Source organism: Hyperolius riggenbachi, chromosome 7 (genome assembly GCF_040937935.1).
Source record: "Hyperolius riggenbachi isolate aHypRig1 chromosome 7, aHypRig1.pri, whole genome shotgun sequence".
Lineage (NCBI taxonomy): Eukaryota > Metazoa > Chordata > Amphibia > Anura > Hyperoliidae > Hyperolius > Hyperolius riggenbachi.
Genome location: NC_090652.1, coordinates 98,038,241 through 98,062,124, shown reverse-complemented (window position 1 = coordinate 98,062,124; position 23,884 = coordinate 98,038,241). Strand labels below are relative to the sequence as shown.

General features: G+C 43.1%; 1 protein-coding gene and 1 long non-coding RNA gene across 2 annotated transcripts in view; one reads left to right on the top strand and one right to left on the bottom strand.

The window, feature by feature from the left end:
- The first annotated feature begins 843 nt into the window (after positions 1 to 843).
- LOC137524492 (uncharacterized) overlaps positions 844 to 23,884 on the top strand; it is a 58,459-nt gene continuing 35,418 nt past the window's right edge. The window contains exon 1 of the long non-coding RNA XR_011022705.1: positions 844 to 1,017. This is a non-coding gene — a long non-coding RNA (uncharacterized lncRNA). The remainder of the gene's footprint in view (positions 1,018 to 23,884) is intronic.
- The window catches only part of TEDC2 (tubulin epsilon and delta complex 2), a 106,492-nt gene continuing 91,265 nt past the window's right edge, over positions 8,658 to 23,884 (bottom strand). The window contains exons 10-11 of the mRNA XM_068244421.1: positions 14,846 to 15,036; positions 8,658 to 9,102 (exon numbers count right to left, since the gene is read on the bottom strand). Of these exons, the coding sequence (XP_068100522.1) occupies positions 8,962 to 9,102; positions 14,846 to 15,036 (332 nt within the window). The 3' untranslated portion in view covers positions 8,658 to 8,961. The remainder of the gene's footprint in view (positions 9,103 to 14,845; positions 15,037 to 23,884) is intronic.

Sequence of the window (23,884 nt, the reverse complement as noted above, 5' to 3'; positions counted from 1 at the left end):
ACCCCCTTCAGTGTTACACTATGGAGAGCTCTCTTCTTTCTAGTATCTTGCTCTCCCTACCCCAAGTCCAGAGCAGCACTAGCTGAGACCATTGGAGGATTACTGTGGGTACTGAAGCTGTGTAGAGCACAAGATTCTTATTCCGTGTTAGCTCAGGAGAGATGCAAGTGTGGGAAAAAAGTGCTGGCTGACCATGGTTACCTTGTGGAAATAAAATCTGCAGACCTCAAGGCACTTATAAATACACAAGCATCAAAATTTGGTGAACAGTAATACTGACCATCTTCTCTTATTTATTCCAGTTTTCAAAATAGAAGCCAGCAAAGTGTCAGAAAAATTATCCTTTTCCCAATGTTTCATTGTTCTTTTATAAGCTTCTTCTGATATTTGCATATGAGCTGCTCAGTGTTTATATGCAAATCTAAACCTGATATACAGTTGGAAATATAGTCAGGGTTAGCCTGCTAAATAGTGGGGCGTTCTCTGCGTGCGACAGTCACACATCTCTACTGCCTGAAGTCTGCCTGCTCAGACACTGCCACACACAGCTGTTCTGTTATTTTTATCAGTTTTCTGGAGGGAAAAAAGTAGTCATTTCTCTCCGATTAATCAAAAAGATTTTGCATGACAAAGAAAGGAGTTAAAGCTCAAGAACCTATGTCCAAAAAAACAAGAGAACCATAAACACATGCTATGCCCATAAGCCACAGCCCTGCAATGGAAAGGTGTAAATAATTCAAAGCATTTAATTCTGGATGGCTTTTTAAAATAAAGGGCATTTGTATGTTCTGCTCTGAAGCATGATTATCTTCATAATTTTACTTTATCTCTGTATAGTCCTATTTCCAGACCTGGATTTACATCAGAGGAACCTATTGGCACAGACATTCTGGTGTCTACTGTACAGGAGGAAGGGAACCGGGTTCAAATACCACCTGCTGCTATTAACTTTTAGCATATCAACAGGCAGAAAGTGGGAATATCTGAGGAATGGGACTTCACTGAGACATGGTAAAGGTATGTATATGATCAGACTTCACAGGAGAAGATACTAATACTTTTTATTGAAAAATTAGGTATTCAGAGTTCAGGTATAAGTGAATCACACCACTATATTGTAATGTTTCTTCTCAGGAGCAATTCAAAAAATTATACTGATGCATTCACTTACTGTAATACTGTGTGCTATTAGGTATGATATTGCCCCTTTGGAATGCAATTTATTGTGTTGTTTTTAGCATGATTACTGAAGGGGCAGTAGGTGCCTACTGGGATTGTGGCAATACAGCAATTTAAAAGGCCAGCTGAAGTGAGAATATGGAGGCTGCCATATTTATATCCTTTTAAACAATACTAGGTGCCTGGCAGCCCTGCTGATCTATTTGACTGCAGTAGTGTCAGTATTACACCATAAACAAGCATCAGCTAATCTTGTGAAATCTGACAATAATGTCAGAAACACCTGATCTGCTGCATGCTTGTTCAGGGTCTATTGCTAAATGTATGAGGGCTTGTTTCCACTGTTGCGACGCGATTTCGGCCGCATTCCGACGCTTGTAAAAACGCATGCGGATGCGTTTCCACATGCGTTTTTACCCGCGATTTCGCCTGCGATTTCGCATGGCAGGGTGCCATGCGAAATTAACCATGACACTGCCAGGGCTAAATAAAATTGAAAAAGGTGCGAAATCGCACGCGAAATCGCGGGTAAAAACGCATGTAACAAACGCATGCGTTTTTACTATTAAATACATTAGCGGCGATTCGCACGGATTCCCGACGCAGGCGAAATCGTTGGCTCTTTTGTGCGTTTTTTTCACGCTGAAAAAAACGCACCTCAACAACGCTACAGTGGAAACAGGCCCATCCACTTGTATTACATGTGCGGATCTGCATGCGTTGGACGCATGCAGATTCGCGATAGTGGAAACGAGCCCTTAAAGGCAGAGGATCAGCAGGATAGCCAGACAACTTGTGTTGTTTAAAAGGAAATAAACATGGCAGCCTCCATATCCCTCTCACTACAGTTGTCCTGTAGGAAACATGTTAGGCAGAACCCTGAGAACAATACCCTGTAAATGTTGGTATAAGGGTTAGTCAATGAGATGCAAATAATTTTGAGTTTATGCTTGAAAATGGATGATTGGAACTCGATTGGTCCACTTTCAGGGCTGGAACCCACAAGAGCGATTTTGTGAGCATTTCTGGAGCGATTCAAAATGCTAGCGTTTTACCAAAACGCTCAGCCAATGTTAATGGATGGGGCAACGTCCACTGGAGCGTTTGCGATTCCTCAAATCGCAAACGCAGGACATGCAGCATTTTGGGAGCGTTAGCGCTTCAATGTAAAGTATATAAACGCTGGCTTAATCGCTCATTAAATCCTGCATGGAGCGATTTTGCTAGCGTTTTAACGTTACCACACACTGTAACAAAATTAAAATTAATTGAAAGGACCAATCAGACTTTAAAATGCTAATCGCTACACAATCGCTGGCAAATTGATACACTTTGTAAAATCACTTCCTAAAACGCTCATGAAACCGCTGACAAACTGCTCATACAAAATGCTAGCGCTTGCGATTAGCGATAGCGTTTTGCAGTGGGTTCCAGGCCTCAAGCTGCATTCATTGCACCTCCCTGACCATCCCTAGTTGGCAGCTCAAGATAAAGGCCTCCATTAGTGGTGGTAGTTATTATAAGAATGGGAATGGTGTTCAGATATGCACCAGTGAATGGAGCTGTTGTTCGCTGCACGTCCAATCATGAGCTTTGTATTAGATGGTAAACAGAGTGCAAACCCAGCTATCCATGAAATAAAAACTGCAAAAATGATTTATGCGTAAAGCAAAAAGCCTCGTACACTGCAAATTATCATATATTTCAGATGAAATACATTAAGGGCTCAGCCACACTATAATCTCTTTTCTGAGCGCTTGTGATAGATTAGCGCTTCCTGAGCGCTTTTTAAAAAAATCGCTACCATTCACTTTCATTAAAATTGCGGTAATAATCACCGCAATTTTTCGCGTACGCAATCTAGCAATCGCTGTGATTTTTACCATGATTTTAATGAAAGTGAATAAGAAGTTATTTTTAAAAGGCGCTCAGAAAGCGCTAATCAATCACAAAGCGCTCAGAAAAGCGCTTATTTGTGGCGGAGCCTTAAAGAGAACCAGAGACGAAGCACCCTCATATATTTTATTACATTTATCAGTGGGAACATTACAGTAAACACCTACCCTGCTTTTAGTTTCATTGTTATCTGCTTAATTAGTCTATTAGCAGCTGTAATAAGAATCCCCGACTGGCTCAGTCTAGGTTTGACCTGGAATCATTATAGCTGAGTCACTCTTCTGTGGAGTCTTTTCAAGCCCAAGCTTGCCACCTCCTGGCTCAAATTTCCTGCTTTGCATACTGAGAGCTGTGATGACATGGGAGGGGCTGCTCCTGCTGAGAGAGAAGCTCTGTGGCTGCAATATGATCCCTGTGGTGCTCTGTGTGCACTAGATACTGATGATGACTGCAGTTTTATTCCTATGAGAGACACTTCCTACAGGCAGCTGCACATCATACCAAAATGAAAGCACACAGATGAAAGGCTGCAGCAGCCTTTCTCATATAGCCTAGATAGCAGCCTAGTCTCATATAGCCTAGACTGCACATCCAGAACAACTCATAACCTGGAAGCAGAAAGGATATGAGCCGGCGGCCATATTTGATTTTTCCTGGAGCAATAATGGATAAAAAACACTAAAAAAGGCACACCAGAGTGACGAAATTATCAGGTAGAGCATTTATTCTTTACAAGCTATCGACTGATATGTTTATTTTGTGTAAAACGTTCATCTCTGGTTCCCTTTAAGAGAATCAAAAACCTGAATCAACCTCTCCTGGTGTTTTAACCTTCCACAAATGTGCTTCTTCAAGAATACGGATTTGCTTCTTGCTGACAGAACCCCGGGCTCTGTGTTCCTGCTCCTGATCCACACGTCTTACTGTATAAATGACAATCTCTATGAATGGAGCCATCACTCTTTGCAGCTAAAGCAGACTTGTGTGTCAGGCCCCTTTCACACTTGAGCGTTTTCATTGCATTGTTACCCATTTTTACCGCAGTAATGAAAGTCTAGGGGACATTTCACCTGATGCGTTGCGAAGTCTCGCATCTGACACAAACACATCAGCGCATTATGGGTCAGCATCCGCGGTGACATGCATTGCCCGGAAGTCATGCAAGTCAATGGCGCCGCAGATATTTTTAATGTGCCAGGAGTATCGCATTTGACGCAAACGCATCAGCACGTTATGGGTCAGCATCCGCAGTGAGCGGCGCCGCAGATATTTTTAACAGTTTTATTATTTTAGTAATTATTTTAGGACTCCTTAGCTTTGCCTAGCCCTGACACATAAGGCCCATTATTATTGCATTGCTATTGGGTGTTAGCAGCGAACATTAATATCTTTATGTTCAAGATTGTGCCACAAAATAAATTGATGTGGTTTAGCCTAATTTTGACAAATGAATGTTTTATTAGGTATAAACAAATATTTTATATTGTGTGCCTGCTGTGACTGCTCACCATAATTCCCTCTCACCTCCTCCATTTACACCTTCACATCCCTTGCGTGTTTCAGAGATGCGCTCAAACCAGATTTACTGGTCGCTAAAGCCCTCTATAATATTGATCCGTTAACCTACTTACTGCTGCAGATGTCAGAGCAGTGTAGCGTTAAATCAACTGTCTAGCCGCCAAATACGGAGGTGATCTCTCAGGAGAGAAGGCATTCACAGCTTGCACAGGAGCTCTGTGTCCCCGCAAAATCAAGGAGTAACTCTAGCTTCAGATCTGTCACTCGCCAGCAGAGCCGGATCATCCAGAAGGCAATCCTAGGCAGTTACCTAGGGCCTGGAGAGAGTCTAGAGCAGTGGTTCCCAACCTGGGGGTGATCGTCCCCAGGTGGTTCTAAGGGGGGCGGTAAATTTGTGGGGGGCGACAGGGGGGCAATCAGTATGAAAAGGCAGAAAAAATAAAGTGTTGCAGTGTCACTCGTTTTTAAGAAAATTATGGGCAAAAAATATGATCTGTATAAAATATGCAAGTGTGCATGATAGAGTTGCGTAATTCCTCAGGGCTCGTTCGTCACGCGCCGGTGTAATGTCAGATATTGCAGCCCGGAAGCAGTCTTCCTCACTGAGTATCGCGCATGCTCAGTGGGAAGTTAGATATTATTTACCTGAAATATCTCCGCTTCCGCACCACGTACACTCCCGAAATTTTCAGGGGAGGGAGGGGACCCCCAGATCTAGCTCTGTGTCGAATTGCAGCCCCCGAGCCCCGCTAGTTCCCGAGAAAGGTTTGCTGCAATCAGTCTCGGGAACCAGCGGGGCTCGGGGGCTGCAATTCGACACAGAGCTAGATCTGGAGGTCCCCTCCCTCCCCTGAAAATTTCGTGGCTGAACAATTTAATGGGACGCAGGCTCCTACTGCGCATGCGGGGCGGCACAACGTGCGGGGCTGCAATAGCTAAAATTACACCGGTAAGGGAATTGGCGCAAAGTAGTTGAGTCACCGGCTATTTTAAAAAAATTAAAAACAATGGTGCATGAGCCAGCCTGGGGCCCCGGGAACTCTCACTGCCCGGTGCCCCAGAACCAGCATCTAACACCATATGTGAGCGCAGCCAAACCCTTGGAGCTGCCACCCCCAAGGCCTGTCTCCTACTGCTCTAAAACTTACCAAACACACAAATGGAGAAACTCACTCCAAAACAGTTCTCTGCTGCTTTATAAAGCCTGCAGGCTGCTTATAAGCCAATGAGAAGTGCACATCACCGGCTATTTTTAGCTGGCAAGGTCACAGCACTACCCCCTCCACTGGCACCACCACCTGGCGTAAGGGTATACCGTACTAAGAGAAGGGGGGCGACAGGGGTGAGTCATCTTCCCCTAAGGGGCGATACCTCATAAAAGGTTGGGAACCACTGGTCTAGGGGCTTGCTGGATGCTAGCTCCCACCAAATTTTACTAAAAAAAAAAAAAAAAAAGCCAGGTGACCTAAACAGTGGGAAAAACTTCTATCCACACTAAGGCCCCATTTCATCTTAGGGCTGGTTTCACACTGTAAATTAGCGATAGCGGCGCGATCAGCTAAAAGCCAAACAGGAAGTGAGGCTCTCTAGCGCTCGCTTCCTGTTGCGGAAATACAAAATACACAGAAGTGTATTTTAATAATGCTCATATGTGCCGCAACGCCGCCGTGAAACTTTTCAAAAAAAAAACCTGCGTTGCCATAGACTTACATGACTTGCGGTCACCTTACCTGTTGCCTGACAACGCATAGATGCTCTTGCAGCATATACGCCACTTCCGGCGCATCGCATTCAGTGTTGAAGGCCTCATAGAGTTTCATTGACCTAGTGTCACCCTGCAGAAAAAAAAGTGTAATGCACAGCAATGAAAATACCCAGTGTGAAAGGAGCCTCATCCTTTTCTGGTCACCGGGATTACATTTGTATGAACACGTTCAGAACCCAGCATTGCAATGTACCATGTTATCCTAATGCACTTACTACAGTAAGTTTATGGATACTGTGTGCAAAAATTAGCCCATTACACGGCAATTGATCATGATATGAAAATAACATACACATTTTAACATGAAGATAAAGAGGAAGCTATTATTAAAACGTCGATAATCCTTTGGATACAATACTTTCTAAATCACTCAACTGGAACAAGTAAGCAGGTCAGAAGTTCTGCCCTTCTTTTTTTTTATTCCAGGTGAGCAAATCAAAGCATAATAAACTCGGGAAATCAGCATTACAGCCAAACTGTCATAATATATATATATATATATATATATATATATATATATATATATATATATATATATATATATATATTAACAAAGACACTCTGGGCTTCTCACACGGCAAGCTTAGCTTAACCAATTTCAGACAGCCTTTTTTTTCCTTTTTCAACTTGACTGGCTCACAGTGATCAGAAGCCAATGAAAACAGCTCCTGACCAATGTACAGAACTCCACTGTCTTTAGACAGCAGAGATCTGTGCCGGCAGTGAAGCGCTAATTGCGCCCAATGCTTAGGAGTGTGGGGTAGTTTGGCTGTCCCGAAGCAGTTAAAATAAAGTAAACCTCTATTCAGATGAACAATTTTAGAATATAAACAGTGCTATATTATAGCAATCATCATCAGTGGTTATGACACACACTATATTCCCAAAAGCATTGGGATGATGACTGCATTTAGACACACATGAACTTTAATGACATCCCATTCTTAATCCATAGGCTTTAATATAGAGCTGGCCCACTCTTTGCAGCTATGATGGCTAAACTCTTCTAGGAAGACTTTCCACTGTTTCTTTATGGGAATTTTTGACGATTCTTCCAGAAGAACATTTGTAAGGTCAAGCACTGATGTTGGACGAGAAGACCTGGCTAGCAGTTTCCATCGGGCTGAGGTCAGGACTCTGTGTGGGTCAGTCAAGTTCCCCTAAGTGGACCTGAACTCAGAACTTCCGCTCTACTCTAAAAGATACGCAACAGCATAATAACCTTTAACCTCTTGAGGACCCTGGGCTTAAACCCCCTAGTGACCAGGCTAATTTTCCTTAATTAGGCCATTGCAGCTTTAATGGCTTGCTGTAGGGCCGCACAACTCAGCACACAAGTGATTACCTTTTCTCCCCACCAACAGAGCTCTCTGTTGGTGGGGTCTGATCGCTCCACCATTGTTTATTTTTTTTTTATAAATATTTGTTTCGTCACCATGTGACTCATCAGGGACCTGATGAGTCACATGGTGACGAAACATGTCGGGCGGAGCCTAACCACGCAAGGAGGAAGTATACACGGAGCGATGGGCGTCCCAGGTGGTATCAAGCCGGGTAGGAGCGCGCACTGACGGCGATACGCACGGAGGGACTACAGATACAAACCTGCCTGCGGCCAACATTGCGAGGGAGAGCCCGTTACAAGAAAACAGTCCATGCTTTTTTTAACCATTGGAAAACGTGAGTGCAATAGGATTTTATATTGAATAAATGTCAGTTTTACACTATGAGAGGCCTGTTTTATTGAAGTATTGAAGAAAAGTGCAATATATAAAGACGATATTATGGTGGATGGTGATCCAGGTTTTGCCCAGGAGTTAACGGTCCCAAAGGCTACATTTGACCCACCAGAGGTCTAAGCAGACGGTGAGTCTGGCACAAAGGGTGAGGTAGAGGTGTCTTTTCTGTACTGTGAAGATCATTCTCTTCTGAAGTGTCTGTGAAGATATTTCAAGCTGCCAGAGGACAGTGTTGATTTTGGATCTATGAGAACTGTGTTTGAGGTGTATAGCAGAGACTTCTGCGGACTGTTGGTTCTGTCTTGAGTAGCGCCACCTCTAAGTGTATAATTTTTTGACAAAGTGGAGGAGGCGAACCAAGATTGCTATACATATATATCTTTGGTACATTTTTATTGGGGGGGTAACATTTTTTGTGCAGGTGTCAGCGTGATTGTGTTTTTGTATCATACACTGATTGGGATGAAGTTCAATTCTTGGTTACGGTTTATCTTTAAAGACAGAGCGGTAAAATCCGTAATGTCTCTTTACAGCTCCATCACAAGCGTGACAAAATGATATAATTTGTTTAAATGCATTAATTTATTAAAATACATATCGGTGATACTGAAGCCATCATCCGTTTTTGTTTTTTTTCTGCAGCATAAAACAAACACTCATGCAAATAAAGACAACAACAAAAAAACCCATAAAAAAAACAATGGAAAAATAAAATGTTACATTCTGTTGATTATGCATGTCTTTTACATTATATGTAATAACAACCTGCACATTAGAGGTCTCTGGTATACACAAGTCTTCCTAGCCTGCATTTAGAAGTACAGAATTCCTCTTCCTGGTGATTGGTCGCTCTGCTGGCGCTGGTCAGGCATCATCATGCACAAATACAGGGAAGGCGTCTCCCCCCTCACACAGCTGGGTGTAGATGGCTCTGAGCAGCAAACAGCCAGGTGGGGAGCTGCAACATTGTGAATCTGCCTCCGCAAGCAGCTCTTCACTCAGCACCTGTGAGAGATCACAGCATTAAACTAATGGCTCATTTACAAGGCCAAGGTGGTATCACAGCAATTAAATGTCATTAGCATGGAAAAGTGAATCCATCTGTGCTGGAAGCTTGGGAACGTGGTAATCAACAAATACAAAATGACAGAGCAACATGAATACTAAAATGAGAGCAGATGAGAGAAAAGAGATAGAGACGGGAACGCTTAGGGGGGAGTGTAATGTAGAGAGAGGGGGAAGTAGAAGAAGAGGAGATAGACACACTCATTGATTACTTTAATCAGAAAAGGATTAGGAAGCACCGGGGCCCTAGGCAAAATAACAGTTTTTGCCCACCACTAATGATCACCTGTCTTTTTTTAGTGAGATTTGGTGGGGGCTAGCATCCACCGGGCCCCTAGAAATTTTTTTTTTAATTAAAGAAAGCTTTATTAAAGCATAAAGATAAAGTGGATATACCAACAAACAAACAATGAACAGTACAATATTCATAGAGAAATAAAAAACAACAGGGGGAACATATACATACTGCTTAAAGGAGTCATCAGGCAGTATTAAAGAAAATAAGTGCTACTTACCGGGGGCTTCCTCCAGCCCCAAGCTCCCAGCACGTCCCTCGCCGCAGCTCTCCCCGCTGCCGTTCACCACAGCTCCGTCCCGGTCCCCGGCGATGACGTCAGGGCGACCTCCAGGTCGGCCTGTACTGCGCCTGCGCGAGCGGCGCTGTCAATCACCGCCACGTGGGCTGGAGCGGACTGCGCAGGCGCAGAACTACTGCGCCTGCAGTCTAGAAGGCCCAAAATAAAGATATTCAAACATTTTTAGTTCATTATTGGGAGGGGAAGGGAATTGAGAACAAAAAAAAATGTCAAATTTGACATTACTACAATGTTTCACTAAGGGCGGCATCCCAGGCCCCTAGAATCTGCCTAGGTTTTCCTTGTGGATGATCTTGCTCTGGCTTTAATGGGGCCCTTAAAATAATACTCTGCAAGGATTCCTTTGAGATTTTACTCCATGTTAATATGGATTATATCACTCAATTTCTGCATATTTCTCAGCTGCACATAAAAGCATCAAATCTTCAATTCCACCACACGCAAAACCACTACCAGCTTGAGCAGTTGACAGAAGGCCAGTTGGTTCCATGGTTTTATGCTGCTGGTGTCAGGTTTTAACACTACATTTTGTATGCCTCACCAGAGACTGAGGTTTATCAGAGCAGGCTGCCCGTTTCCAGTCTTCAACTGCCCTGTTTTAGTAAACCAGTACCTACTGCAGCCTTAGCAGTCTGTTCAAACCTGACAAGACTAAGGCTACTTACACACCAAGACGTTGCGTTTTAGGGGACGTTATGGTCACATAACGTGCCCCTAACACAACGCCTGGTGCTCTTAGAGGTGGTCGTCAGAGTGAGCCGCGTTGTGCAGCTCACTCTGGCGTCCGTGATGCCGTGATGCGTACTCTTGGACGCATGCGGCATCACGTGGTCCCGCCAGCCAATCGCCGCACAGAGCAGCGCTCCAGGAACTGAACACTGCACGTCACACCATGCAGTGAATAATAATTAGCCATGTGCCTGGCCGAGGAGGAGGAGGGAAGACCTCCTCCTCCAACACTACTGAGCATGTGCGCACAGTAACGCGGCTTAGCCGCACATAACGCCGTAGCATGCAGCACATTCGACTGACGTCCTGCGTTACAATGTAACGCAACGTGGGCACTGTGAACAGCCCATTGATTTTTCATTACTGTGAGTTGCGCTACGTTACAGGCTGCACTAACGTGCGCATGTAATGTCTCACTGTGAAAGCAGCCTAAAGGTGGCCACACACCATACCATTTTTAAATATCTGTTCAATTCAAGAATAGCAATCAATTTTTCTGCCTGATTGTAACAATTCAAAAATCTGACCAATGTACCACACACCGATGTTCAATTTTTCCCCAATCATGAATAAAATAATTGAAAACTCAGAAAAAATTGATTGGAGCTGTACATCAAGTAATAGACAATCCATCACACACCATACAATTCTTGGTAAAATTGGTCTAAAATTTCCAACATGTCCAATCTCCATAAAATGGGAAATCCGATCTGATTTATTGATCGAAAACAAAAAAAAGCAAAGCTCTCGATTTTTCAGGACAACCGGTCAAAATCATCCAATTGGTGAAAAAATTGCCACTGGCATAGTCACTGTGCGCCTCCAGTGGTCCCACTGTGACCGCTACTGGTGCCATCCTCTTCTGTCTTCCTCAGAGCCCCAGCAAAAGCATATCTGAATATGCCGATGGTGGATCATTGGATTGTCATTTCCCCCAATAACATTTTAATTCTACCATTGTACGTTAAATAGGTATGACTAATAACTAATTAGGATTGCAACATTGCAGCACAGGGAGCAGTACAGGTAATAAGCCCATTAGTCAAGAATTTGTTGGTATGTGGGTTGAATAGCATTAAAAATCTCAAGTCATATACCTGAGGCAATCAGAGCTTTACATTTGGATTGTTACATTTTTAAACTGAAATAAGGCTAAGACAGGGATTCCAGGAAGGAAAGTTCTGTTCCGGGTTAGGACTTAATATATAATTGTCTCATCAGTTTATTTTCCTTCAGGTTTGGGTAAGTACAGTGCTAGATTTTCAAGTTCATCTTTAAGCCAAATCCATAAAAGGAACCCACATATGGAGGCTGCCACATTTAATTCCTGTTGTTTGGCTGTCCTGCTGATCTTTCCGGTCAATAGTGTCTGAATCCCCCACCTGAAACAAGCATGCTAATCTTGTCAGATTTTTGTCAGAAACGTCTCATCTGCATGCTTGTTCAGAGTCTATGGCTAAAAGTATTAGAGGCAGAGGATCAGCATTACTGCCAGACAATATGTATTGCTTAAAAGGAACTAAATATACCGTATGTCAGCCACCACGTCTCTCAGGGTTTCCTTTAATTTTTTTTAAACCATAGTAAAGGGGTTAGAATTGTCCAACTGAAGGAAAACCTTCCCTCACTTGCTTTCCCAGTGACAGGTGTTGGAGCAGGAATAAGGAAACTTTTATAATGTTCACATTAGAGCCTTAGTTGTCAACAGCACAAGAAAGGAGAGGATTTTTTTTCTCCATAAGGAAACAAGCAGCAATGGCAACAGTGAATAACAGTGAATACTATAATTCTGGTCTTGTACTTTCAGACATCACAAGTGTGCTACAGATCCTTTTTCCAAGAAAGGAAAAACATTGGAAATAATTGGTGATGTGGTGTTCTGGCTGATGAAGTGAGACACTATTTTTCATAGGATGCTCGAGTTAAGGACAAGAGTGCACATCCACTGAACCATTAAGCTCCAAACAAGCCATTAGCATTGCAGCCTGCAGGAACATGGAACAAACATCCTGTTTTAGCACCCGCCTATACAGGGCCTAAACAGAAACCCCAAGGACTTGGCACAAGGCTGAATGACAAATGACACACTCCACGCTGTCATAAAAGGCAATAATGGTAAAGTGCTTTGTGAATTCTTATGACGTGTGAAAAGGAACAGATAGGCGAGAGTTCACAGTGTTTACACCAATTTATATCCCAATTTAAGCCACAGTACAGAAATCTGGATCTCTAGATTTCTTTACATCCCCCAATCCACGTTCTCTTTCTGCCACTTAAAACGTACACATGGATTAACCGCACTATACTGATGGGGAAATGGCCCACTATGGGAACACCAGGTCTGCTGTTGTATATAGTGAATCTGTGGTAAAATATCACTCATAGGGGTTGATTCATAATGCTTAATGCAAGCAGCGCGAGTTGTGCGCGTGGTAGTGCTGCGTAGCATACAGTGATTACTTACACACATTCCATTCACATAACGGCGCTCCACTCATCCCGCCCTGAGTCCTGTCGGGTCCAGTGGATTTATAGGATGTGATCCCTGCACTGTATATGAGCAGGAAAATAAAGCTTATCCTACAGATGTGTTGTCTGCTTCATTCCGCACTGCCTGCAGGGAGATGTTCCAGACTGTACCAGGTTGTTCTGCTCTCATATCTTTGTCGTTATTTCTCACTGTATGCCGCAACAAGATTGGGAGGTGATTCCATAAGAAATGCCCAGTAGGAAAAAAAGAGAAAACCTCAGTAGGGAAAAAATAAAAACAGCAGCAGCAGATATGAAAGTAGATGGGAAGCAGCCATAAAAACCAGGTGAAACTTGGCAGATAAAGAAAAGAGGATTTTCAGTGGGGAAAAAAAAGCGATAGGGACAACAAACAGAAATAAGGATAAACCTTGTATTACAGCATAAACAGAGCAAAAATAAAATCCGAATGAGAGAGTTGGAGAATAGCTGGCCAAAGACATAATACTTTTGTCAGCCAATGACAGATCGGCTGTAAGAACAGAGCAGAAATAGCCAGATATTATAAATCATTGTCTGCTGCAACAATGCCCAGTGGCATTGTTTAATTAAACACTGGGCCACTGTATGGCAATGTACTGGCCCCCGAAGCAGAACAAATATGCGCCATCAAAATTTGGGAGCCCCGTGCTGAAAGTGTGTAATGTGAATTACGGCTGTAAACTGAATTACAGCTATAGCGGCACTCAGAAGGTAATTTGGGCGCCGGAGAAAGAAAGAGCCCAAATTACATTAAAAACAGCGTAATTCAGCCGAATTAAGTCTTTCCCCACTATCCATGGAGGCCTGGAGGGGAAATAGTAATTACCTCTGCCGTGACTTGTGCAGGAGCAGGGCGAGCCACTTATTGGCTTTACCCTGCGCCCAAATTTTCCAGCGCCGTTTTTACATGTATGCACTGGCCCCTGTTAAGTTACTGATATACTCATCTATCCTTCACTGGCAGGACTGCCTCTCCGCGTGCTGACTGTAGTGTGATGACCTTGGGGTGGAGGGGGTGTTGTGCAATGTGGCAATAAACACAGCATGTGTATGCACTGCGACTGGCATATGTGTATTGGAATTCATGCCAAAGTACTTCCAGCTTCCCATAAAATGCTCCCCCCCAATCATATGCTGCTTGTTCCGACAGCTAGTTGTTTTGCCTGATATGCATGTGGCCTGCCTTGCTACTTGCATCCGGGCATTCTTCTTATGATCTGCTTGTCTGGCTAGCCTTGATCCCCGCTCCTCTGGTTTGATCTTGGCCCATAACCTTGCTCGAAATCCATCTGTCCTGACTTTGGCCCGTGACCCTGCCTGTCTTACCACTCAAGCCTGATATCTGCTTGACTCAAACTCAGCCTTTTTCTAATTATGAAAAAAAAAGGGGGGGGGGGGGTGCGCATCCCTAAAAAACATGCTGCAATTGACCGGTTAATTGCTCAGGCATGCACCACCTCGATTAGGCTGAAAATGCATGCCCTGCGTTAATTTTGCTAGTATGTAACTACCAGGTTAGTAGCTGCTCCCAGCCTGTTTTCCTGAGTTTGAATAAAACTGATAATGATGTGAGCACAGTAAAGACATTTGTGGTTATTTCATTATAAATGTTATGTTATATTTGTCTGACATACAAGTGCCTTTTTGATTTAATTGTAAACAAGATGACTGAAATGATCAAAATCAATGTCAAACTGGCCAAAACACTCAATTTCAGTGGAGGTTGAATAATTTTGAACACAACTGTAGAAGATGGATAATTATCTCCTGGAAGGAAAGATAACTTGAATTAAAGAGACGTGCTTAAGCCAAGGGGGTCATACATAAGAGCCGCGGATCCAAGTTACCTTTTGTAGATTCATTTTCTGTTGTAGCTCCTGAACTTGGAGACGTCTATCAGTCAGTTCACAAAGTTCATCTAGATGGCTGTATATGAGCACAGGGGGAGCGATGTGGTATGCAGACCGGCAGGTTGTCATCTCTGTACAAGAGCGCTTAATGGAAAACTTCTCAAACCACTTCTTGTATTGCTCAGCAACTAAATGGAGAAATGGAAAAACAATCAATACATTCATGAATAAGAGATTTTTTTTTTTTTTTTTTTATAAAAAGCACCTCAAACCTGTTGAACCTCAGTGAACGAATGATTGTACATTCTATGAGGACTTTGCTGCAGAAAATGCAGTTATATGATAGCTGAGGCTCCATTATGAGAGGACAGCTGGAAATGCAAAACAAGACTGCATAACAGCACTTATATTCTACCTAGTATTGTTGACTATAATAACAAGACTACTACTTTATCTACTGAAGAAAGAAAAAAAGCCTGGCTTTGCTTTCAATGGTGAGGGCCCTTTCACAATTTGTATCAAACGGACGCACTGCTACCGCAGTCTAATGAAAGTCTATGTTGAAGTTCATGTTTCCCACGTTGAGGTACGCTGCACCGGAAGTGCCTGATTTAACGCTAGCGCATACCTACGTTACCGTGCGCCTCCTGTGGAGATCTGCATTGGCCTAGAAGTCATATTAGCCAATGGCGACACAGGGTTCTTTAAGCACAATAGCGTTGCGGCACGCATGCATAGAAGTGTATTTTTTCAATACACTTTCGTGCACTTCCGCATACCTGAAGTGGGAAGTGACCGCAAGCATGCGTCACTTCCTGCTTGGCCGAATGCCAGACAGGAAATACCGTGTACTAACTATACTAACTATGAGGATTGGCTGACTCTACGAGTAGCTACGAGGATTGGCTCTATGGATCATTATTTCCCCTTATTTCCGCTTCCTTTCCATCTCAGAACTCTGCCTGCCTATGTGTAAATTGCTTCAGCTGCTTGGTTTTGCTGTGGTTTGGGTTTGTCTGATTTGGAACTGTCCCACTTAGCCCTACAGGCAAATGTTTAGTGCTTTAGGACTTGAACAAATTAGCCGGCCAAAGACATGGTGGTTGCAACCTGGGGAACTTTTGGGGGTTGGATGTGGATAAAACGGCATGTGTGGTGCAACAGCGCTGTTTGTTTTTCATTTTCAATTTTTTTTAAAATGAATTTAAATGAATATATGTATGTATGTATGTATGTATGTATGTATGTATGTATGTATGTATGTATGTATGTATGTATGTATGTATGTATGTATGTATTATATATATATATATATATATATATAATACATATATATATATATATATATATATATATATATATATGTATTATATATATATATATATATATATATATATATATATATATATATGTATTATATATATATATATATATATATATATATATGTATCATACATATATCATACATATATATATGTATCATATATATGTATATGATCTTCTCAAAAAATAGCATATTGTGATAGAGTTCATTATTTTCTATAATGTACTGATAAACATTAGACTTTCATATATTTTAGATTCAAATACACACAACTGAAGTAGTTCAAGCCTTTTTTGTTTTAATATTGATGATTTTGGCATACAGCTCATGAAAACCCAAAATTCTTATCTCAAAAAATTAGCATATTTCATCCGACCAATAAAAGAAAAGTTGTTTTTTTTTTAAAAACAAAAAAAGTCGACCTTCAAATAATTATGTTCAGTTATGCACTCAGTACTTGGTCGGGAATCCTTTTGCAGAAATGACTGCTTCAATGAGGTGTGGCATGGAGGCCTGTGGCACTGCTCAGGTGTTATTTTATACTGGGTTTTGACAATGGAAGCACTTAGAGAGCATTGTGGGGTAAGTGACCAGATAGTGGATAAGTCTTACATTTCGAAGGTGGTATTGAGGTCAAGTTCCCATTTCGTAGCATAAGAAGGCTTGGGGAGGCCGAGGGGGGACAATGCTCCTGTACAATAGGGAAATCAGACCCCGGGATCCTGGGTCAGAAGCACATACATGTTCAAAGCTCGTGTGAGTCAGGAGGGAGCTGTGTCCTTTGGTTAGTTAAAAATAATGTGAACACTGCAAGTAGCGAAAGTATTCTTTTACTGTTAGTTGGTATTTTTCTTTAAGAAGGGCGAAAGACTTAACTGCTTTGGCAGTAGCTAAATAAGGTGGTAAGGTGCCTTTGTTGCCACCAGCGAAAAGCTATAGGTTTCTCTATTCCTGGTCAGAAGTCTGGGTGACCTAGAAAAGAGGTGAGGGGAAGGTGTGGAGATATCAGGTTACCTCTAAGCTTAACTGTGTCCCATATTTTAAGAGAATACCTGATGATTGGGTTTTTTATTTTTCTGCGTTGAGCGGGGGGCATCCAGAGCAAGTTCCTGAGGGAAATGGGATAACATAGGAATTGTTCTATTATAGACCACATGGGGGGGGGGGGGGGGGGGTTGGAACAGCTCATGCCACATAGCAAGTTGTAAAACCTGCGCGGCTCTGTAATATGCAATGATATTGGGGACACCTAAGCCTCCGTCACATCTTAAGCGAAGCATGGTGCTCCTTGGGACTCTTGGCCTGGTTTTTCCCCACACAAACACGAGAATGGAAGATTGTAAACTTTCAAGTGACTATCCAAGTGACAGTTTCTGTCCGGGTCGGACTGTATCAGACTATAGCATAACCTTCACTGATAAGTAATTACAGCCATAAAACACTTTCCTGTCAGTAAATGGCTTCTGAGAGCAGGAAAGAGATAAAAAGGGTCAATAATTTATAGATTTGAGCTCTGGCATATTACAATGTAGGTGTCATTGAGCAGAGACAATGAAACAGTAACAACTTAAAAACTATATTTAAATATAAAATAAAACTGTGCAATATCTAAAAAAAAAGTCATTGTTAGGAGAAGGAGAACAACAAAAGTTTGCTTTCCTAAAACAGAAAGAATTTGCGATAATTCAGGTTGGAGTGAGCTTGAGATGTCTCCCAGAGCAACACTGCTGAATATATGCAAATTAACCATTGTACCCTTAGAAGCTAAACACACCTCCAGAACCGCTGGAATGCAATAATGTGTCAGCTTGTTAATTTGTACAGAGCCATAATAATCCAACATGCATACAGACTGTTTCGGATTGTTTGATCCTCATCAGTGCATGGCATGGATTAATTTGGCTCTATGGAGTAGGGCTTGTGAATCCGAGAGGAGAAGGAGGGCAGATACAATTGTTTTTCTCATCAGTTTATTTTCACCTTGGATGTCCTTTAAAGGGGAACTTCAGCCTAAACAAACATACTGTCATCAAGTTACATTAGTTATGTTAATTATAATAGATAGGCTATATCATCTCTTACCCACCCTGTTTTATAAGAACAGGCAAATGTTTGTGATTCATGGGGGCTGCCATCTTTGTCATGGGGGCAGCCATCTTTTTGGTTGAAAGGAGGTGACAAGGAGCAGGAGACACAGTTCCAGCTGTCCTGTGTCCTGATTACCCCTCCCAGCTGCACACGCTAGCTTTCAAATGTCAAATTCAAAAAAAAAAAAAAAAAAAAAAAAATGGCACTAAAACAGCATAACGAAAACAACAACATCAGAAATCCCATCATGCTTTGCACAGCATCAGGGGAAAAAAGCCTGGGCAGTTTTCTTCTGTGCAGCTAAAAATGAGGCTTGTATAAGAGAAACAAATTTCTGATGCTGTGAAACTGTTAAAGAAACACCAAGCCTTTTCAGTGCTGCTGAGTCGATTTTTAGTACGGAGGTTCACTTTAAGGAGCAGATGCTCACTTTTAAAGAGACACTGAAGCGAGACTAAATCTCGCTTCAGCTCTCATATATAGCAGGGGCATGTGTGCCCCTGCTAAAACGCCGATATCCTGCGGCTTAACAGGGGTCCCTTCACCCCCAACCCACCCCTCGCAAAAGTTGGTCGCAGACTTGGTCGCTAAATTTCTCTTCCTGGAGGCAGGGCTAACGGCTGCAGCCCTGCCTCCCAGCGCGTCTATCAGACGCGCATCGCCGCCTCTCCCCCGCCCCTCTCAGTGAAGGAAGACTGAGAGAGGCGGGGGAGAGGCGGAGATACGTGTCTGACAGACGCGCGTGGGGCAGGGCTGCGGCGGTTAGCCCTGCCCCAATGCGGAAACGCTCCCCCGCATTACGGAGGGGATTTGGGGGGACAGGGACCCCCGTTAAGCCACGGGATAGCGGCGTTTTAGCAGGGGCACACATGCCCCTGCTATATATGAGGTCTGAAGCGAGATCTATTCTCGCTTCAGACTCTCTTTAGGGATGGACACCAATTTTGTTCTTTCACCCTGATAATAAAGATATAGTTTTGGGACAAGATTATGTGCTAGCATGTAATTGTTTGTTGATGGGCATAAGTGTTTTACATGATCTTTCAGAATCAGAATCATTTATTTCACCAAGTACAACTGTGGTTGTACCCGGAATTATTTTTGCCACATACAGGGTCGGTGATGGTGCAGTAACAGCAAAATCTTAGAAATATACAAAGTAGTTGCAGAGATATACAAGCAGTGATCATAATACATTACATGTTGCACATTACACAATACATTTGCCTAGATGGCTCAGTCTCAGTGCTATGTCGAGCGGAGCTGCCTGCTACACTCTGTGCGGCGCTCAACTGCTCTGCATCAAATTACAGACACCCCACCGCATGTCTTGGAAAGTGCAGGAGGAGAGAGAGAAGAGGAGAAAAAAGAAAGAGTGATAGGAGATAGAGTCCGAGTGTCCCCATTGGTGGAGAATAACAGTCCAGGCCATGCTTGCAGAAATGTAGTCCTTAAGGTTACGGCCTGGCCCAGTGCAGAATGGTGGGAAGTGACAAGCCTGGCCATGCCTCTTTCTCCATGGCCATAAATGCAAAGATTAGGCACAGGCTTGCGGTCTGATTCCGTGCAGGTGGTCCGACATGGGAATGGCTGGCTGTAGTGCAGTGCATCCAGGGAGGGAGGGCTGCAATGGCCTTGCAGCCTGCAGTGGTGGCCTGAAATCAAGGTCTTAGATCTTGGTTCGCCTGAGGCCTCTTTCTGCTGCTCGGCTGACCTCATGACAGAGCAGCTGCATGCTATTATGAGGGCTGCAGGCCAGGACAGGAGCGGTGGCTTGGCTCATGCATTGTAGCCAGCGTGTTGAGTGATGGTGCTGATCCCCCCGCGTGTCCGCAGCGGCGGTAATAACTGGACCTGTCCAGAGATACTGTCCTGCACGTGTGCGCAGTGGCAGCGGTTACAGCTGGCTCGTCCTGCGCAGAAGTCTGGCAGTGACCTGAATGGGGTCGCACGCCGGGGTCCCCTGGTATCAATGTTCCAAATGGCTGTGGGTAGAAGAGGCATGCCCAGCAGCAGGCACAGAGAGGGCACCACCTCTGATGGAGTGGGAGCTGGAGGGAGCTCCCGCCATGGCGACTCTGTACAGCTGCTCATGCAGCGCTGGCAGCGTCCTGGTCTCCTTAGCAGCCGCGATACAGTAGGCCACGTGATCCACAACATGTGGACGCTAAACTCAGGGTCGGCTGCTCTTCCGTGTGTCTGCCTCGGTGCAGTGGGGAGGTGCCGATGGTCTTGTCAAGGTCGAGGGTCCTGGAGAGCCGAGCCTCAGCGGCGACGCAGCTGGTGTGGAGTCTGGATCCACTGCGGCTCCAGCATCAGCGGCATCACATGGGGCGAATCAGCTGGGTCTTCCACATCGCGAGCCATTCCTCAGAACGAGCGCTAGGGAGCCGGAACCTGAGGAGCCAGCGCACCGCACACTGCACCGAAGGAGTGGGGGAGCTGGAAGAAGCCCTTGCAGTGTGCCATGGCCGGGGGGGACCCAAGGAAATAGAAAAAGAAATAGAAAAAAAGCCGTCTGAGCCCTGTGGCCATGGATTCCTATCCCGGCGCCATCTTATCTACGATGAGGTTACGACAGTGAGTACTTCTGATATAAGGCTCTAATTCTAGGTCCCTGTCCCTTTATAAAGAATAAAAAGCAGTATCTGGTTGGATTTAACAGAAGCTTTTATTCCCACAGTAACACTGATTAATAAAATCCAAAGGTTTATGCCATGGACAATATCATGGATATATTGTTAGCATTTAAAATACACTTTATTGATATTTCAACAACAAAAGAAAATTGTAAAAGTAGAAGTCTGTAAGTGACAAACCGTTGTTAACAACTGGGTAATTTTTGTACAAACAAGTTGGCAGGTTAATACAGAGCACAGTAAAGGCTTGTACACAAAGTGCCCGACCAACTCCACAATATGACCAACTGCATGACCAAATGATTGCACAACTTCTATTTTCTGCGCATCAAGCAACTGAACAAAGAACTCATTTGCCTACTGCGCTCAGAAGGAGAACAACAGACTGGACTGTATGGCCACATTCAAAACAAGTATAAGTAATTCAAACAACTTGTACACACGTGGCCAACTGCACGATATCAGCCCAACAGTTGTGTGAGTTGATCTGCCAGTTGGATCGGGCAAACCGCCTGTCATCAGTCGCTCGTCCAGTCGATTGGCACACCTACACACCCAACTATCGTCCAACAGACCAAGTTTGTACGATAGTTTCGCAGAATAGTTACCCGTGTATATGAGCCTTTAGATACAACCAGCGAAATTCCATTTAAAATTTTAGTGAAAACAGCAGAGATAACGTAATAGCATATAGTAAGGCTCAACCTTGTAGACATTAAATATAGACATTCTCATATAAAGACCATTTGGGAAAGAGGAAATATTTTGGGTAGGTCATGCATAGATATGCCTCCTCTGTAATTCATCCATGAGTCCCAAACTCACTCAAAGTGTGGCATATTATCCACAACTCTAGCATTAATCCTCTCGTAGACTTACTTTTTATCGATCATATTATGTACCACAGCAAAACTCAGACCTTATTGTTTCCATTTAGATGCCATGCATACTTTAGTAGAGGATGCTTTATGTTGAATAACTTTGTAAGTAGCATGCTTCATTTCTTCTGTTTATAGCCGAACATTGGGGGTCAATGGAAATTATTCCTGGGGTAACACTAGAAATCAAGGTGGCAACTCTGGGCCACATCCTCAACACCACAGGGCACTCCCACCAGATATGGAAGGTCGAAAACAGGGACGGGCAACCTCTGAGACAGAGGATGGACATATAGTAAGAAATGGACCCTGGATCTAATTCCCAGTAGCAAACTGTGAATATTATGCATGCTGAGTTTAAAGGACCACTATCACAAAAAAAGTGTAGAATTTAAAATAAAAGGTGAACAAAAAATACATACAAATATGAAGTAATTTTCTTCCAGAGTAAAATGAGCCATAAATGACTTTTCTCCTATGTAGCTGTCACTTACAGTAGGTAGTAGACATCTGACAGAACTGACATGTTTTGGACCAGCTCATCTCCTTATGGATAATTCTCAGCATGGCCTTTATTCTTTATTAAGACACTCCCTGAAAATTATATACACAAATATGCAGCCAGCCTCCCTGCTTGCTGCACACTTTTTTGGCAGTTAGGTAGAGCAACTGCCATTCACCAAGTGGTTTTGAAAATAAATGACATACTAAGAACCTCCCATGAGGAGATGGGCTAGTCCAAAACTTGTTGGTTTGGTCAGATTTCTACTACCTACTGTAAGTGACTGCAACATATGAGAAAAGTCATTTATAGCACATTTTTGTTTCGGAGAAATGTACTTCTTATTTGTATATGTTTGCATGTACTTACATTTTATGATTTTTGGGAGAACGGTACTTTAACATTTTTTTCCTTCTGACTTATTTCCCAACTTAACTAAAAAAAATGTGTACGGTTTCCTGTGTCACACCCGGGGATATTTCAATTCGAGTTAAGAACTCTGATGCTCTGTCGAAAATGCAATGAAACACCAATACCTAAATGGCAAAGTACATCCTTTTAAGCCCAGGAGGAAATAAACCTACCATGGCCAACATGAGATTATCACAGTGCTTGGAGTCATAAGAATTGTAGCAGCTGATGAGCAATATATTTTCAGTTTTTAATCCAGTATGGTGAGTCAGTGCCAGGGAGAGCTGGGTAACACAGCAGCTGTGTTTTATCATTTTTATGAGAGAACTAATGCCAGCCCGTTGTGTGAAGTGTATGTTTTGTCTTTAGCGAAGGAGATGATTATTCCGCTAGGATCAAGTAACGCTCCCAGCCAGGATACTTTCTTCCTGCCCAGATCTAGATGGACCTCACATTCAGCTTGCTCAGGAGGTCGACAGGCTTTTGTGGTCGGAAGCAGTGGAGTAGATTGCCTTTCCAAAGAGCTTGTGCTCGCTACTGTCATTAGTGTAATACAGTATATGTAATGTAGAAACATACATACGGTATATGCCCACACACAAAGATGTTATATCCCCCCTCCCTCCTCCTGTGACCAAACTAGCAAAGTGTTTCCTCTATCAGATAATTCTTTATTCTGCTACAACACAACATTTTCCTTGGACATCATGCACTTGCTACCTTGAACAGGAAATTGGCCAATTAGTCAGCTATTACAGAAACACTCTGTGGGGTTGATTCAAAGCCTCTTTACTGGAGTTATCGTTTCCCGATGTACTTGCTCAGTTGCCTCTGTGTTTTTCTCATTGTTCTATTCATCAAGTTATTTATTTTTATTAAAAAAAAAAAAAAGACTGGGAGCTGCGTGTGTTAAAATAATAAAATGTATTAACCCTTCGCACTCTCGCATGCAAATGTTCAAACAAATGCATTCACAGATTCACTCATCCAGGCACAACTGTTATCCCTACAGCTAAGTTAAAAGCCGGGGTTTTAGTTCACAGAAGAATGCATTCTTATGCTTAGTCACCTATACTGCGCAGAAGTACCCAGGTAAACATAGGTGTCCTAACTCTGGCCCTGTAACATGCATAGTGCAGACATGCAAACACATTCATTGCATCAAACCTATCAATGGATTAGGAGCACACATCC